Raw genomic sequence first — 19,366 nt, 5'->3', positions numbered from 1 at the left:
CATTGGGGTTCTCTTTTTTTATATGAATTCAAATAACATTGTATGTTTTTCTGGATATTGGACTTTAGTCCTCTTGTTCTGTTCAGTATGGTGAACTATAGTGTTAATAGGAAGTGTAAAGAAGAGTGTAAGCAAGAGCGAGTAGAGAGAGTACAAGTGAGACAGTGATTGTGTACAATGAGAACTCAAGAATACAGTCACCAAACTTGGTGGAAACTAGATTGATAATTACATAGGGGGAGATTTATTAAAACTGGTATAGGAAAACTGGCTTAGTCGCCAATTGCTACAAATCAGATTCCACCTTTCATTTTCCAAAGGAGATCTGAAAAATGAATAGTGGAATCTGATTGGTTGCTATGGGCGACTAAGCCAGTTTTACTTTACACCAGTTTGGATAATTCTCCCCCATAAGTTTTATTAATTCACATTAAACTAGGTGCACACCAAAACCCATAGTGGCAACACACAGATGTCACTTATCAACGGTATGCAGGCCTACTCAATGTTCGGAAGGGAAAAGTGATAAATATTCATAACTGAGGTGGAAAGTCATCAAAAAAGATGGCAGATGGATTGTGCACCTAGCATGTCATCTATTGAGATTTCCATCAGAAACATCCACATGACCAATGCAGCCAATCACTGGGTTCAGCAGTCTCATTCCATACATACAAGCATCACCGTTGAGGTCAATGATTGGCTGCAGTGGATATGCAGATGTACGCCACATCTTCACTGCAGCCAAGAAAACAAACACCGGCGAGGACCACCAGAGGTGCACTGGAATTACCAGTGAGTAATGGTTAGTAGTTTTATCACTTTGCATGCCAATTTTAAAAAAAAATCTTAGACAACCATTTTTACAAGAGACACAAATCATCCTCTTAGCCTGAATTCCTGAAGTGTTTTATCATGTTTGGCAATAGGAATATTAATTGTGGGATGGTTTGATACATACAGTTACGTAGTACATGTCAATTCTAAAAATGATCATTTGAAAGAGATAAAGAGACTCTGCTGATCATTGCAGATTATATACAACTACAATGTTGATTTTAAGCTTGTCTAACATTAGTGGAATTGTAATGAAGTGAAAGCTCTCCGATATTTTAACATGTGTTTCTAAATTTGCCATATGTTCACTAGCTGCAAATTCAGTCCCAAAAGCTTGGCTGAGAAAAGCATGATAACAAGCTGATTACAATATGTAGTCTTTATGCCCGTGAAAAGTTGTATTACAGCTTCCGATAAAGAGATATTAATCAATTCAACAATTAAGAGGTTGTGGATGTATTATTATTATTATTATTATTATTATTATTATTATAATAATAATTATTATTATTATTACTGTTATTATAAATCCTCATAATTTTCATGAAGGGTCTCTTCAAATTAGCTTGTCCTAGAAACAAGGAACAGAGGTGTGAACAGTGCTGTGTTCTGAATTCATAAAAAGAGCTTTTCTTAAAAGCAGCATGAATTATAATTTATTGTATCAAAGGATTTTTCCATTGGAGAAATAATTGAGAAATGCCTGGCTTTTTGTTACAGCCCAGACGCCTGTGAGTATGAGGTAGTGTCTGACTGTGCTCTGCCCTCATCTCATAACAGTTTGTCAAAATAAGTCATCTGTAATTTTTTTCAACATAATTTTCAAAACTTAATTTTAATGTATTGAAGTTTAAAAAATAAAAATCCAGGTACCGTAATTCAGACTAGTGTTGGTTACTGATAAGTGCAGAACGTTCAGTATTTCAGTGTCCCATGATGTAGTTTCTTCGCCAGTGGTTGACCGCCCAACATCTGCAGATGCATGGAAACTGCAGGAGAGGAGACCTGGCTGTCTCAGCTGGACTCCCCATAGAGAAGGCAGACAAATTGCACCATCAATGGGTGATGGATAATTTTAGGAGTAGCTGGGTAACAGATCAGATCACAGAATGCCACCTCAAGTTTAAATTTAAGGCAGTGTGCCTTCTTTGTGCGCACCTTGGCACCCAGCATTCCTGGTCAATCTCACCCTCTGTCTCTGCTCCAGATTTGATATAATGAAACTGGTTATGTAAACCCAGCCTCAGCTGTAGAACATGCATCACACCCCCTTCATAAATTACCAGGCATAGCTCCATACTTTTAGTACTAACTTTGTTTAGTATTGTATTTTCTACTACTTCCTCCCATTCAAGCAAATGGGAATATGCGTTAAAGAGTAACTAAACGTTTGAATATTCTTTTGTGAACGTGTCCCTAATGTCCTAGTAATAGTTTTTGTAATATAGTTTATTCATTATTTTGTATTTTTATTACGTTTTGGCCTCCCTAAAGTGCACCCTTCCCTTTGCCCTTAAAACCTACTTCTTTGTAGACTGCTGACTGCTCAGCGGTGTACAGAGAACACATTTTATGAATGGGGCCACAGCAGAATTGTGAGTACTGGCAGCAGCACATATTGCTGCTCCTGCCCGTGCCCTCCGTAGGTTTACTTACTCCTGGCATAGTGTGTTTAGTGATATACAGAGAAGTAGGCTTTAAGCGCACAGGAAAGGTGCGCTTTAGGTAGGTGGAATAAAAATGCAAAATAGGACATTAGGGGCGCGGTCACAAAAAAATTATACAAAAGTTTACTTACTCTTTAATATCAGTATCAGCCACTACTCAAAGTGTGCCTGTGGTGCTCACAGTTTCATTTTTGCAGCTTTCACTATGCATTAAAACTGACCTGTCCCTTAAATTCTCCAGCTCAGTATGATTACAGCTATACCACATTTGTACAGTTTTTATTATGTTTTAATAGTGAAAAAAATATTTAAACTTTGGAATAATATTTTTCAAAGTCCTCATACTCTTAAAAGATACCTCAGATGTATTAAGAGCCATGTACAAATTTGTGTGGACTGATAATTACAGGTGGATCACAGCGGATGTGGTTTCTCTCTATCCCTCTATTCCCCACGGGGTCGCTCTATTGGCCTTAGAATTTCATTTACATCGATATACCGGCTTTAGCTCCGGTTATATAGATTACATTTGTGAAGTCACTAAATTTCTACTAACCCACAATTACTTTGTGTTTGATGGTGTGCACTACCTGCAGACCCGCGGAGTCTCAATGGGGGCCAAGTTCTCACCGTCTTTGGCCAATCTGACCATGTCCTATTGGGAGGAAAAGCACATTTACGGTTTGGACAATCCGTTTGGGCCTGGTTTGGTCTGGTACGGCAGATACATCGATGACATACTTATGGTGTGGGCGGGCGATGTGTCTGCCGTCACGGACCTCCAGGCCTATCTAAACAACAATGATTACAACTTGCGATTCATCTGTACTGCACATGAGTCCTATATCAGCTTCTTGGATTTGACGCTCCGTGGGTGTCCGGGAGAAATAGTGCACACCATCACATACAGAAAAGAAGTGTCCTGTAATTCAATTCTAAATGCAAAAAGCCACCATCCAATGCATACCATTAAAGCGATCCCCGTGGGTGAATTCATGCGTACAGCAAGAAATTGTAGCGACAGGGATAAACTAGATGATGAGTTCGATAAGGTAGCCCAAAGACTCAAAGATAGAAACTATCCAACCTGGATGATTAAAAGGGGGAGAGCAATTGCTTCACTTAAAGATCGAGAGGAAATGCTATTTGGCAAGCCCAAGCATAAGAAAGGTAGAGGGGCCTCTGATGGCGGTGTGGGAGGTTGCGGAGATGGTGGGCAGGACAGTATTCCTACTTTATCCCTGGCGTATAGCAGAGAATTCAATGCTATTAGTACATCTATTAAAAAATGTTTGCCAATATTGTTTGAGGACAATATTCTATATCAAGCATTGAAATCTGGTTGCAGAATTGTCTTCAGAAGAGCAACCACTCTGTCCTGCTCATTATCACCGTCTCTTTACACTGCCAGTATTACTAGACATGATGTCAAATCCAGGTGGCTGGGTTATCAGGGCTTCACCAAATGTGGAAGCAACCGCTGTAAAACGTGCAGTTACGTTGTACCTATTCAGACTTTTGACAACTCAACACATACCGTCACATTTCCAATCCGCAGTTATATCAACTGCAATACTGAGGGTGTAGTCTATGTCATCAGATGCACTCAATGTGACCTGATGTACATAGGTAGCACGGCCCGTAAATTTAAGAGTCGGATTCTCGAACATTTGAACTATATCGGGAATCCCAATATTCTTAACATCTCAAATGTAGCGAGGCACTTTATTCAGAAACATGCCCGTAGAGTGTCATTTTTTCAAGCCTTTGCGATTGAAAAAGTTTTGGCACCCAAAAGGGGAGGCGACCACCGTAAAAAGATTCTTCTCCGGGAGGCCTACTGGATCTTTAGACTTGGGTCTAGGATTCCAGCAGGTCTTAATCTGCGCAAAGAACTAATGTATATTTACCATTGACCTATAGAATACATGGACAAAGAAGAGGCAGATACTTACTAACAGTTCAATAGGGAGGTCCGACTTATGCCTAGAAAAATTTATTTCCCTTTCCAGCAGGCAAGGTGGGCATAATCCACAGTGTCTGATAGGATGGAGTATATCAGCCGAATACTGCTTAGGACAGTGACCACACGGTGCGGTTTGGCTTCCCATAATAGGATTTATTTATAGCATGAATTTGTCAGAAGAAATACCTCTGCTGGTGAGTCTGTATGTTTATATATTTATTTATTCAATTTCTCCTTCATGCCTTTGACATACAGACCAACCAGCCCTTTTGACACAGGATATGCTAGATCGCAATGAACACTTTAATTGCAACTTATCCCTGCAACAAAATGTATTTATACCATATTGCCTTGTTTCTATTATAAGGATTTATTATGAAATTTCTATACTACTTGTCGGTTCAGAATTAACTGTAACATATTTCAGGTTGGAAGGCCGTCATTTTGGTTGTTTGTATTACTATTTTAATGAGTTGAATGAATAAGTATTCACACTGTGCGGTTTGTTTTGTAGAAGCATATAATTAGGTGACTATGGGGTTAATTTGTCCCAGGAATATCTTCACAGTGTGTTTCCAATTGTATGTATAATTGATGAACCAAATGAAAAGGTGTGCTTTTGCTGTGGCAGCCTATGAGATTGGATGCTCCTCCCAGGGTTCTCTGACGAGGTGCACTCCAAATCCTTTATTATGTGGGGTCACACTTAGCATGGTGCTACGACTAAGGGTACCTACCCGAAACGCGTCAGCGACCATGCCGTGGACTCAGTGACTGTGTCGGTTTTATGTATTTACCAATAAAGAAGAGCTAAAAGAGGACCTTTATTGTCTCCGGAAACCTTTTTTCCTAATTTGTCTGCTGCCTGCTACGGGAACACTCCCCCAGGGCCTCTGGAGCCGGGTTTATACACCACACCAGGAAGGTGAGCTGGATTAAAAGTTTTTCTCTATTTCCTCATACTCCCCTGTGAAATGGAAAATGTAAAAAAAAACAACAAAAAAAAACTGTTATAGCTCCAGGAAGTCCAGAAGTAAAAATCGATATGTAAAAACCAAAAGTCGACCACGTCTGAAGGACTTAACTCTAAATAAATGAGACACAGGGGTCCATTAAAAATATATTCATAATATTCATAACATTTGCATGTGGATTTTCATTCAAGATCACAACTCAAGTGATATCTTGACTGATATCGGTGATGGGAGATTATTAATGTACTGTGAGGAAAGAGTTCCTACATCTGTGTTGGGCAATCTATAACAAATGTAATTGCTCCAATGATTTTACAAGGCAGTATTCTCCAAGTTGAACATTTGACCATCTTGGATTTCATAGGACAGCTGTCCAGATGTCACACGGGAGCCTCATAAGATCAAGGTTCCAAAGACCACAGCAGCTATTAGCAGTAGGAAAGTCTGTTTTTTTCATGTCTATGCTATCCAAAATGGTCTTGACAGCAAGTCCCTGAACTATATTATCTCTCGTTTTATCCTGGTGGACCTCAGTCATAGAATTTAACCTGATCTATCTTCCTGACAGTCATGGAATTAGGGCAATGTACTTGCGTCTCAGATGGGTACTGATGTGTGTCCATCTGGAGGAAATGAATTTACTGATTAATTTTTTTAAATTTCACTTTAGGTACAAATGCATAGTATATGTGTATATTCTTAGGACTAAGCCGTGAATACCATGATCCATTACATTACAATGATAACTTATTATTGTCTCTATTTTCAACCACTGGCTTGTTGTATATATGTTGATTTTTAAAAAAAATATTAGGTCATGTTCACACAGTCAGGATTTCCAACTGGCAAATCTGTAGGGGAAGTTTGAAGATTGGTGGAGCTTATCTGTAGCTTTTCATGTCAGAATCCATGTGAATAATGAACATGCTGCAGATTATAAAATCAGTCCTGAAATTATTATTCTACCATCTTGAGCGCATGAATGAAGCATAAAATCCGTACGTGAATTATTTGTAGAACTGCTACAGATTCTTTACTGGTTTATGATGTGTCATGCTTGATTGTAAATATGTGGATGTGTTCTACAGAAAATAAGCAAATGTTTTATTAAATATAAAATATGCTTTTTACCTGTGCTCTAGGTATGTTATACAGTATGCCTCAGAGTACAAATTGTAGTAGAATCTTTTCAGGCTGAAAGGGCAGAAGTTAATGTGTCCTTTGAAGAAAAATACTTGTGAAATACCTTTATACGGACCATGGAGATTTAGAAATGAATACGAAATTCAACTGAGGTTTTAATATTAGGTGTGAAAGATAAAAATAAACTATTTCTCCAGGCAAGAACAGAAATAGTATTGAAAGGGGTTTTCCAGCTAGAAAAAAAATCTCTCTTTGGCCCTAATTTGTCAAGAATGGAGTGTATCACCCCGGTCTTGATAGGGCCTTAGCCACCAGAGGAGGCATTTTATTTTTGACTAAGCACAAGCCTTGTCATAAATTAAATGTCTCCTCCAGCAGTCCATTCAGCAGACTTAAATCTACTCCAGCTTGTAGATGGCATAGATTTCAGTCATATTTTATGCTAGTTTCTTACATTTATGATGAAATGTGCCATGCCTGATTGCCCCACCCTCACCATGCCTCCTTTTTTGGAAACTGGCAAGGGCAGGCTAAAAACACCCGTTGTGAGTAGATTTAGTCACCATGCCATTTAAAAAGTTGCAAAATGACACACAGCACTGACCTGTATCGACACAGGCCATGCTGTTCTGTTTAGAGCACAATCCAGAAGTGGAGGTGCTGGGATACAAAACCATGAATGGTGGCAGATCAGGCACCTTTATTAGCTTAAATACATTAGTAAGTTGAATATGTTCTAGTTTACGGACCTAAAGAAAAACTTATCAAGACTGGTCTTTCAATCACGCCAGTCTTTATCCAGTTTATGGTGGAGTGTGAGGCTTCAAATATTTTGATGCATCTTGGCAGGTCCATGCCAGAATCTAAAATCTACAGTAGCTGGGACCTGGTGTAAATTCCAGGTATAACTTGCAAAGAAGTATGTCAGAGAGAAAGAGAATCAACTTGCTATTGCCAACTTTTGAAAGTTGCTCCATATGAATCAAATTCAAGAATAAGTAAATCGATTCTACCGATATTAGAGAGCACCTGGTATGCGGAGTACACGTGTGCATCATTGTAGGCCAGAATAAGCCCCTCTGGGTTTCTGGGAAATATTTTCAAATTAGCTTCCCTAAGCCAATTGGATGCCAGCATGATAATTTGCATATATTTCCCCAGAAATCAAGAGGAGTGTTGTCAATCCTACAATTGTCATCATGTACTGTATATTAACTGGCATCCATGAAAGAAATAGTACCCACCAAGAGGTCCCCCCATGGTCTTGCAACTAGAAAAGATGTTTCTATCTGCTTTGCTCTGATAAAAGGCTTTTGTCCTGAAAGAGTTAGCTGCAGATATGAGGCTGGCTTAGCTATTTTTTACTGTTGCTAAACATGTTTAAAGGGAGTCTCCATATGGCCATATACTGTATAGTGCTTAAATTGTCCTATCGCACACCTGTACATGAATGTAATGGTACCTTTGTTATTTTTTTTACACTTGCTGAAGCTGGAAAAATGATGTAAAATTCATATGCAAATGAGCACTCACAAGTGCCCAGGGGTGGCATTCACTGTGTAGGAGCCCAGTCTGCTCTGCCTCATTTCATTGTTACTCCACCCCAGCCTCTGCTTATGCCCGCCCTCCTATTCCCTTGTGCCATCCTTTGGTCTGGCTGAGATCCCATGCCTGCGCACTGCCCCAGCGAGGCAGTGCACAGGCGCGAGATTTCGGTCAGACCAAAGGATGACACAAGGGAATAGGAGGGGAGGCATAAGCAGACGGAGTAACAATAAAATGAGGCAGCGCAGCCTGGGCTCCTACACAGTGAAAACCGCCCCTGGACACTTGCAAGTGCTCATTTGCATCTGAATGAAGTTATATGAAAGAACAAATATTTGTTCAGTGTATTAGGTCACAAAAAGTGCAAGTGCCGCCACTGTTGTTTTAACACAAAGAGTTTTAGAGCCCTATTATTATGGTACAATAACTATCCAGTCCATGCCGTGATGAAAGTCATTAGGACTTTTGCTACAGTAATTATTACTAAACTTCTGTATGTGACAAAAAAACTAATGAGAACACAAAATGAACTTCACTGCTATTCAAGAGCTTGAGAAATTACGAGTAATACCAAGCTTCAGAATAAACCTTGTTATAAAAGTTAATGCTAAAAAGTGAGCACTGAATCATGTATATTAGGGAACCACTGATATATCAGCTCATAAAATGAAAACATATCTTTCTAGAACATGTTTCTATATCCATCTACTCTACATTTTAAGACCCACAATTATTAGAAGTTATCAATGTAATAAAGATATAGCATCAGTTGAAGGTTCATCATACTTCCCATACTTCCATTTTCAAAAAGTACTTCTAGCGATTGAGTTATTATGAGTTATAAGACAGCATTGGTAAAGATTAGTATACAGTTATATTTAAAAAGGTTGTCTGATTAAGTCTATGGTCATCTGACGTTCTAGCATCCTGTTTAAACTTCCTTTTTTACCATGTGAAAAAATGTATGTCTATCCTGTAGGATCCTGTTGCCTATACTTGCACTTCCATTGCGCAAAATAAATGATCCCTTGTTGTTCAACAGGACAGAAAAATTAGGCAGTCTCTGATTGTCTGTCCCATAAAAATAATGATCCTTATGGAAACCAGTCTCAGTATGGTAAATATGGTATTAGATGGCCACCATTCAAATGATAGGAGGGTTGTATTAGTCTGGATAGGAAATTATCTTACTTATCAGCTTTTTGCTCTGGTCATATGTAGAGTAGGGTCTGAGCAATGGATTTCTTTGTCATCTATATACCCATATTGAGTGTCCAAACATACATAGTTTGTCAGGATGAGACGATTTGCTTTATGAGATATAGTTAGTATTCTGAAGCATATTTTTGGTAAGTTCTATATGTCACTAAATCTGAACACCAAAAGTTTTTTTTGTCTGCTATTTGGGAATGCTATAATGTTACTACAATTTATGGAGCAATTAAATTGATGGGGTTGCACGAAATTTGAGAAAAGGACCTGCCTTTTATTTATTTTTTAAACCAGAAACAGCTCCACTCTTATCAATAGTTTGTGTCTGGTAGAGCAGAAGAAATCAATGGTCAAGAGCAGATCTTTCTCCAAAAAAAAAAAATCTTAACTAATATTTTTTACATATTTTTTTGATATTTTTTATATAGGGCTGGTTAAAATACTATCTAATTGTGTTTTCCTACATTTGTATCTATTTTTTGGTACCTTTAACTTTAGATGTTTTTGATTGAACTATATGGTGGGTATTTATCACACTCTGCACTCCAGAATTCTGGCTTCAAAAAGATGCAAACTGTGTCTTTGTGACTTTTTGGCATTATTTGCACAAAGATTTTGTGACTTTTTGCCTTTTTACACCACTTACTCCAGTTTTGAAAGTGGGTGGGATATTGGGTGTGGCTAGCTGTGTTTATTAGTTTGATTCCATATTTATCACTACAACTTTTTTTTAAAAGTCACAAAAAGTTGCAAGCTCACACCAAGAGGGGGTGCTGTGAAAAGAACAACGGAGCAGCATTCCTAGACAAAAGTGTTAGGTTTAAAAATGCATCAAACTGAACAATGTGCAAATTTCATAAATCTGGTACAAAGTATTCTAATGCAGATTCAAGCAAAGCTAACTTCAAATACTACCCTGATGATAAACTGCACCCTATGTGTTTTCCAGGCTTGTCACATCAACTATTAATTCTACTAGTTAAACCTCTTTGTACTGTTCTTGAAATTGTCATTTGAGCTTGATGACATAATGTAGCTCAAATGTATGAAACCATGCTCTATAAAAAAAAAATATTTGTTAGGGTGTCCATTGAACAATAAAACTTACTCTAATGGGCAGCATCCTCAAACTCCCTATGATAAGCATCAAGCGCATATGTGAAAAGTACAACAAAGACTGTGAAAGTTTGTATGTTGCAAAATGTGTGAAATATAAAAGGAAGCCTACTTACCTTCAGTTTTCTTTGTTTACCAGGAGAAATCTGTGCATTTAAGATCCATGGCCAGGATACTCCTTTTGAGGCAGTTGTACTGAACAGAACATCTGGGGAAGGTCGACTAAGAGCTAAAGGACCAATTGATTGTGAATTACAAAAGGAGTATACCTTCATCATTCAAGCATACGACTGTGGGGCAGGTCCAAGTGGGGCCAACTGGAAGAAATCTCATAAGTAAGCTATTTACCAGCATGATTATTATATATTTTAAGTGAGCTCATGAATCCATCCAATCTTTGAAGATGATCTAACAACTGTAGAATGTAACAATTACTGAGTGTGCTGGCTCTAAATTTTTCATGAAATGGTACTATGTGTCCTATCATACAAGTGATAGATGTGTGAAGACTCTATTTATTTATTTTTTTATATACATTTTTAATTTTCTCTATTTTATCAAGGCCTGTTGTTATGCATTTGACTAGACACACAGATTCGTCCAATTATGCTGCAATCTGTTGACAATCTAATAGATTTGAACTAGTATCAGATTCATCCAAAATTCTCTGGATCTGTCAACAAGTTTCCTTTTGTGACCCCCTTTGCTCTACCAGGTTTGATAGATAGGTGTAGTAAATTACTGCACGCAGATTACTACTAGATCATGTATTTCACAATAATCACAGGGAGCATAAAGCAACAAGTTGAGACACAGTGAAAAACTTAATTTACTTCCACAAAGTTCTACTGCTATATATTATGAAACTATAATTGATGCAGCTACAGAAGTTCCAATCTTTGCTATAGCTCTTTAGTATACCCTCAAACGATGTGATACCTTTGCTAGTTCTATCATACTCAGTAGAGATGAACAAAGTTTAGAAAAATTCGACTTGGCCGATTCACCAACAAGAAATTTGATTTGTTATGAATTAATCAATCACAAATTGTTATAATTCTGATATACTCATGCCTCTCAGTGTGAAGGCTTGGAAGTTAACCTTTTCCCGACCTCTGACCGTATATTTACATTGGCCACTGGACATTTAAAAATGGCACCCGCTGGCATGTGCAGCGGGCACCGTGGCCGCCGGATGTCTGTTAAAGAGCAGACACCGCATTACCCTATACAAGCAAAAAACGCTGTTTGGTCATCATCTTATATGGCAGCTAGTCTATCCCTTATGGCAATAAACCAGCGCCCATGTTTGATCCATCCACCATGTCCGTCCCATCTGGTTTAAACCCCAATTCATTTTGAAAGCAAAATGCCATTAGGTTCATAGTATGGAGGGATCCCGGACCTTATGGAGGGATCCACATGGGTTAAAATTTTGTTGCACTGCACAGTGGCGTGGAATTTGTTTAATTGTTGTGGCTGTCATAGTGACGCATAATAACATTTTCACTAACAGATCGTGTTAGCTAGGAATGATGACTTTGGGTCCAGATGGTGGAACCTTTTGTATGGTAATACCATTGTAGTTTTGACCATAAACAATTACAATAATGATGCAGACAAATTTTTTCGCAAAAAAAAAAGTATTAGCTATGAAGAATTTGGGTCGCATTTGTGGAGCGATATGTGTGGATCATTCCGATAACCATCGGTACCTGTCAATCCTAAGTAGTTATTTGACCCCAGAACGTCTACGTCCAACATCTTCGAAGAACAAGTGGCGTTTAACAATAACAGGTCTCTGATGACCTTAGATGTTCGGGGCTGCGCATGCAGTACACTGAAGGGATCACTGTGTGGCTGCTCTTCGTCGGCAAGTGGGGTTAACCCACTCAATGCCATTCATCATGGGTATTGGGGATTGCAATACGAAAGCAGAATATATTTTTTTTTACTAACAGATCGTATTAGAAATGATGAATTTGAGTCCACTGCACACTTGACTAACTTTAAATGTTGGTGCAGTAGAATGTGATGCACGCGGCGGTATATTATACCTGTAGCCGCAGTAATTAAAGCTCCATTTTGTATTAAAGATTCATGAAGTTGAGAAGCTTGTAGTTGGATCTTTAACCGTGGCCCAATACTGACACTATGTAACAGAAATCTTTACTTATTATAAATTTTGCTCCACTGCACAATTGAACAGGGCAAAATATGTAACCTTGGCCTAATACTGATGCTACGTAATGCAACAGCTAAGAGAATGCATTCGCTCTGATAAATTTGGCTCCACTACACAGCTGAACAAGATGACATATTTAACTGTGGCCTAATTCTGATGCTTTGGAATGCAACAGTTGAACAGGGTGAAATATTACACCGTCCTGGAATACGGACACAAAATAACTGTTTTGCTAACATAACGGATTAAGAGTACTTTCACATGGCCTTTATTTTACAACCCACAAAGGGTGCTTTCACATGAAGTTTTTTTATTGCATTTTTTTCATTCTTTTTTTTGCACCAGATGTTAGCTGAAGGTCTATGGGAAATATGAAATGCAGGACATGCAAGTTTTTTAATATTTTTTTTTAGATGGCTTTTTTGCCTTTCTGGATTATTTAAAAAAAAATGCAGCATGCTGGAGCTCTACCTTCTGTATAGGGGTAAAACAATGAAGATTACACTAGTGGTAAAACACACCAGAAAAAAAGCCTGCAGTTATTCTAGCATCTTCAAGTGGTAAAAATACAAACAAACTACAGAGCCAAATTCTTGTGTGTAACTACCCTTAAGGAAATTTCATAGATTTGCATTCTTACAACTAAGGGTTATGGTAATTTTCTTGTCATTTTGCCTCTATAAGCGGAAGGTTATTGCATTCATTAATGCAAAACACTGCATGAAATATGCATAGCCATATTAGTGCAGCATATTTTTAACACAGCGGCAGCTTGCCCATAATTTTCATAATTAATATGGGAAATTTCTAACTCAGTTTTCACATAAAGCACAGACACAGTAGAAGCCACATTAGCCACACACAAGCACTCACATGCTTTCTTCACCATCATTAAAGATATTTGCTCTCTGTAACCCAAGAATTGGGGAACTATAGCCATGTGACAGAACCTAGTAAAAAGTGAATACAGTGTTGTTTCTGAGGGAGGGCAAATTGGGAAAAAAAAATAAGCCTTTGTCATCAAACCAAGTAGACTCAATTTTTTAAGACATTTTTTCTCATACTTTCCAAAGCTATGCAGTACATACTGTGTATACACTGCCTGTCCCCAAAAAAAGTTGCCACCAAAAAAAAAGCCTTTAGCTTTGATAACGGCACACATTCGCTGTGGCATTGTTTCGATAAGCTTCTGCAATGTCACAAGATTTATTTCCATCCAGTGTTGCATTTATTTTTCACCAAGATCTTGCATTGATGATGGTAGAGTCTGACTGCTGCGCAAAGCCTTCTCCAGCACATCCCAAAGATTCTCAATGAGGTTAAGGTCTGGATTTCACAATTTGAGCCCGATGAATCCTAGCATTGTCATCTTGGAATATGCCCGTGTCATCAGGGAAGAAAAAATCCATTGATGGAATAACCTGGTCATTCAGTATGTTCAGGTAGTCAGCTGACCTCATTCTTGGAGCACAAACTGTTGCTGAACCTAGACCTGACCAACTGCATCAACCCCAGATCATAGCACTGCCCCCACAGGATTGTACATTAGGCACTAGGCATGATGGGTGCATCACTTCATCTGCCTCTCTTCTTAACCTGATCTGCCCATCACTCTGAAACAGGGTAAATCTGGACTCATCAGACCACATGACCTTCTTCCATTGCTGCAGAGTCCAATCTTTATGCTCCTTAGCAAATTGAAGCCTTTTTTTTCTGGTTTGCCTCACTGATTAGTGGTTTTCTTATAGCTACACAGCTGTTCAGTCCCAATCCCTTGAGTTCCCTTCTCACTGTGCGTGTGGAAATGCTCGTGCTTTCACTATTAAACATAGCCCTGAGTTCTACTGTTGTTTTTCTTCGATTTGATTTCACCAAACGTTTAAGTGATCGCCAATCACGATCATTCAGGATTTTTTTCCCGCCACATTTCTTCCTCAAATACGATGGGTCCCCAATATCCTTCCAGTTTTCAATAATGCGTTGGACAGTTCTTAACCCAATATTAGTAGTTTCTGCAATCTCCTTAGATGTTTTCTCTGCTTGATGCATGCCAATGATTTGATCCTTCTCAAACAGACTAACATCTTTTCCACGACCACGAGATGTGTCTTTCGACATGGCTGTTTAAGAAATGAGAAGCAACTCATTGCACCAGTTGGGGTTAAATAGCTTATTGCCAGCTGAAATATAATTGCCCATGCAGTAATTATCCAATAGGAGGCTCATAACTATTTGCTTAGTTTAATCCAGGTGGCGACTTTTTTTTTTGGACAGGCAGTGTAGTTTGGACATGTCTAAATGGTATTTTCTCTATTTTCAAAGGTGTTTTAGTATACAATCTTACAATTTAGATGCTTGAAATATATTACACGAATATAATAAAAATTGATGTCTATGAATCAATAAGGTTCTGTTCATATTTACGCTGGAGCCTCCAGTGCAGATTCTTTCATATATGCCGGGAAAAATGGTGTAGAACACAGGGCTATTTTTTCCAGTAAAAAGATGTATACCATGATGGAACCCATGAACCCCATTATAAGTTGGTGAGATCCGTCAGCTACAGTTGGAGTCATGTCAACAATTTGCATCTAACTTGAATTTTGTTTTCCTATGATGGAACTAGAGGAAAAATGCAATGCAGATATGATTTCAGCCTGATTTATTTTTATTCAAAAGTTGTTTTTAAGGATAATCTTAAATGCTGTTAGCTTTTTAAAATGCACCATGTTGTTTTGAATGTCTGTGACATTTATGATGACCATACACACAACATTTATTTCATGCAGTCTTTCTCCAAATGTTGTCATTAAAATTATGTGCTTCACCTGTCCAAGCCTTTTGGCTGAATAGCCAAGTAAAGTCAAGAATGCCATGATTCACAAACCTCTGCATGTACTGACACCCGTAGGTTGGATTCACACATTGTGGCTCTGACAAGCCTGAGGTACGGCCATGACAGCCAAATCCATGCCAACATTCAATATTACCACAAGTTACCACCATAAAGTTTTAAAAATGAATGTTAATATTTTTTACATCTCCAGTTGCATATACAGTACAGACCAAAAGTTTGGACACACCTTCTCATTCAAAGAGTTTTCTTTATTTTCATGACTATGAAGGCATCAAAACTATGAATTAACACATGTGGAATTATATACATAACAAACAAGTGTGAAACAACTGAAAATATGTCATATTCTAGGTTCTTCAAAGTAGCCACCTTTTGATTTGATTACTGCTTTGCACACTCTTGGCATTCTCTTGATGAGCTTCAAGAGGTAGTCCCCGGAAATGGTCTTCCAACAGTCTTGAAGGAGTTCCCAGAGATGCTTAGCACTTGTTGGCTCTTTTGCCTTCACTCTGCGTTCCAGCTCATCCCAAACCATCTCGATTGGGTTCAGGTCTGGTGACTGTGGAGGCCAGGTCATCTGGCGCAGCACCCCATTACTCTTAGCCCTTACTTTCAAAGTTTTCCCAATTTTTCGGCTGACTGACTGACCTTCATTTCTTAAAGTAATGATGGCCACTCGTTTTTCTTTACTTAGCTGCTTTTTTCTTGCCATAATACAAATTCTAACAGTCTATTCAGTAGGACTATCAGCTGTGTATCCACCTGACTTCTCCTCAACGCAACTGATGGTCCCAACCCCATTTATAAGGCAAGAAATCCCACTTATTAAACCTGACAGGGCACACCTGTGAAGTGAAAACCATTTCAGGGGACTACCTCTTGAAGCTCATCAAGAGAATGCCAAGAGTGTGCAAATCAGTAATCAAAGCAAAAGGTGGCTACTTTGAAGAACCTAGAATATGACATATTTTCAGTTGTTTCACACTTGTTTGTTATGTATATAATTCCACATGTGTTAATTCATAGTTTTGATGCCTTCAGTGTGAATCTACAATTTTCATAGTCATGAAAATAAAGAAAACTCTTTGAATGAGAAGGTGTGTCCAAACTTTTGGTCTGTACTGTACATTTTACCCAAATTTCTAAACCTGAATACTGTCATGTAATACCAAACTAATCTTCCATTAAAATTGCTGTTCATTGCCACCATATCATGCTTAAAGCGAACCTTTCACCTCATTTTCACTTTATAAACTAGCAACAGTAACTTATAGATTATCTTCAGTGTGTTCTTATACATGTTAGTGCCGCTTTCCTGTGCTGTTTATTCTTGAAAAAATCGTCTTATAAAGTTCACATTTCCTGCTCCAACAGTCACGCAACAAGTCAAGGGGGTATCCCTTCCCTCACCTCTGGCTGTACCTCCCCTGCCCTAACCCCGCCTCTATGCTCTGTAATTGACAGCCGGCTCAGTCGCCGGGACAGCTCTTGTGAATCCTGCGCATGCGCCGTCCTCCTCATTCGCCGCGCGATCCCGTCTTTCTTGCGGACACAAGCGCGATCCTGTAACAGAATCGCGCATGCGCCATACGCAATGCCTGCCTGTCTGCTCTGCTGTCTGCTCTCCCTCCCGTGCGCGCGCTCCCCTATCTTCAGGCTCCAAGTGCCCCACGTGATCACTGTAGACTTGCCATCTGCACATATTTTTATTAGATTGCGGTAATTGAATTCCCACATGCTTCCAGATATGGTCTAAATAATATCCCCTAAACTATCCACATAATGCTGACATAAACAGCCCATATTATATCACCACATAGTGCCCAAATAATACTACCAAATGATACCACCATACAAAAAAATACTGGGTGGGATCATTTTAGCTGGTAAATGGTTTAAAGGCGATAATATCTGGTGGTCTATGCTGGTAAAGTGATTTATGGCAACAGAGTTGATAAAAAGATCCCTGAAGGCTTAATAAGACAGTTAAAGGGTTAATAAGACAGTTAAAGGGTTTAATACAGATGCAGCCAAACTAAACTTGTTGGTTAACGCATTAAGTAAAAAATGGCACAAAAAGGTTAAGTGACATTTGTATAGAGCAGATCGTTACGGACGTGGCAATACCTAATATGTATACTTTTTCTTATTTATTTAAGTTTTACACAATAATAGTATTTTTGAAACAAAAAAATAATGTTTTAATGTGTCCATGTTCTGAGAGCTATAGTTTTTTAATTTTTTGAGCAATTTTCTTATGTAGGGGCTCATTTTTTCCAGGATGAGGTGTCGGTTTTATTGGTACTATTTTGTGGGACATACGCCTTTTTGATCACTTGGTGTTGCACTTTTTGTGATGTAAGGTGACAAAAATTGCTTTTTTTTTTACACAGTTTTTATTTTTATTTTTTTACGGTGTTCACCCGAGGGGTTAGGTCATGTAATATTTTTATAGAGCTGGTTGTTACGGACACGGAAATACCTAATATGTATACTTTTTTTTATTTTATTTCACATTTTTCAAACCCAAAAAATGATGTTTTAGATGTTTATATAAGAAAATTGCTCAGAACATGGAGACACCATGTTCTGAGCAATTTTCTTATATAGGGAGCAATGGAAGAAGGTGATGTGTTCTGATGAGTCAAGATTTACCCTGTTCCAGAGTGATGGGCACATCAGAGTGATAAGAGAGGCAGATGATCATGCCTAGTGCCTACCGTACAAGCCTGTGGGGGCAGTGCTATGATCTGGGGTTGCTGCAGTTGGTCAGGTCTAGGTTCAGCAACAGTATGTGCTCCAAGAATGAGGTCAGCCGACTACCTGAACATAATGAATGACCAGGTTATTCCATCAATGTATTTTTTTCTTCCCTGATGGCACGGGCATATTTCAAGATGACAATGCCAGGATTCATCGGGCTTAAATTGTGAAAGAGTGGTTCAGCGAGTGCACAGAGTGCAGACCTTAACCCCATTGAGAATCTTTGGGATGTCCTGGAGAAGGCTTTGTGAAGCAGTCAGATTCTACCATCATCAATGCAAGATCTTGGTGAAAAATAAATGCAACACTGGATGGAAATAAATCTTGCGACATTGCAGAAGCTTATGCATGCCGTAATCAAAGCTAAAGGCGGTCCAACAAAATATTAGAATGTGTGACCTTTTTTTTTGGTGGCTGCCAATCAGATTTACAGTGCTATTTTTAACTCGTACAACCTCTTTGACTAAAAAGGTGGAGCAAGTCTGGCCTGGTTTCTGTCTGCAAGACTAGAAGGAAAGGGGTCAGGTTTATGTACCAGAATTTTACCAAATTTTTAGGAGCTTGTAGGCATAAATATAAAGATTTCTTAGCAAAATGTAAATGATATAAACATCTATCAAATACTGAAACATTTGCTTGATAGTACAATAGCTGCAAAAATAGATATTCTTTGGAAGATAATTCCTGTTAGAGGAAGAACTGTGTTGAATGGAAAAATCAACTTTGTTAACTGCTGTACTCCATGAATAGCATTCAGGGATAATTTCTTAGGGTGTCCTAATTCATCATGACATTTGCAAATACAGGTCACAGGAGACATGTCCCTAAACCCCAAGGTCACTTCTAATGTTTTTTATAATTTAAAGTAAGTATGCTTTATTCCTTATAACACAAACCTTGAAGGAAATGCATCACCTCTAGGACATATTTCTTTTTTTTAATTTCTGTTACTTGATTTCCTGCACTTTATTATCGGGGTGGCCATGTTGCTAATATAGACACTATAGAGGGGACTTCAATAACTTCTGTGGGAGAGTTTTCTAGGCATTTTCTGTGATCTGTGCATGGAGGGGATTACTGAGCTGTGGTTGTGACGAATCC

The 19,366-nt window shown here is 38.5% G+C and overlaps 1 protein-coding gene across 1 annotated transcript in view; it reads left to right on the top strand.

Moving 5' to 3' along the window:
• The window catches only part of CLSTN2 (calsyntenin 2), a 1,304,869-nt gene that overhangs the window by 768,255 nt on the left and 517,248 nt on the right, over window positions 1-19,366 (top strand). The window contains exon 3 of the mRNA XM_040428021.1: window positions 10,600-10,795. Within this exon, the coding sequence (XP_040283955.1) occupies window positions 10,600-10,795 (196 nt within the window). The remainder of the gene's footprint in view (window positions 1-10,599; window positions 10,796-19,366) is intronic.

Source organism: Bufo bufo, chromosome 4 (genome assembly GCF_905171765.1).
Source record: "Bufo bufo chromosome 4, aBufBuf1.1, whole genome shotgun sequence".
In the NCBI taxonomy this organism is placed as follows: Eukaryota; Metazoa; Chordata; class Amphibia; order Anura; family Bufonidae; genus Bufo; species Bufo bufo.
Note: the sequence above shows the minus strand (reverse complement) of the source record. Positions and strands in the feature narration are given on the sequence as shown.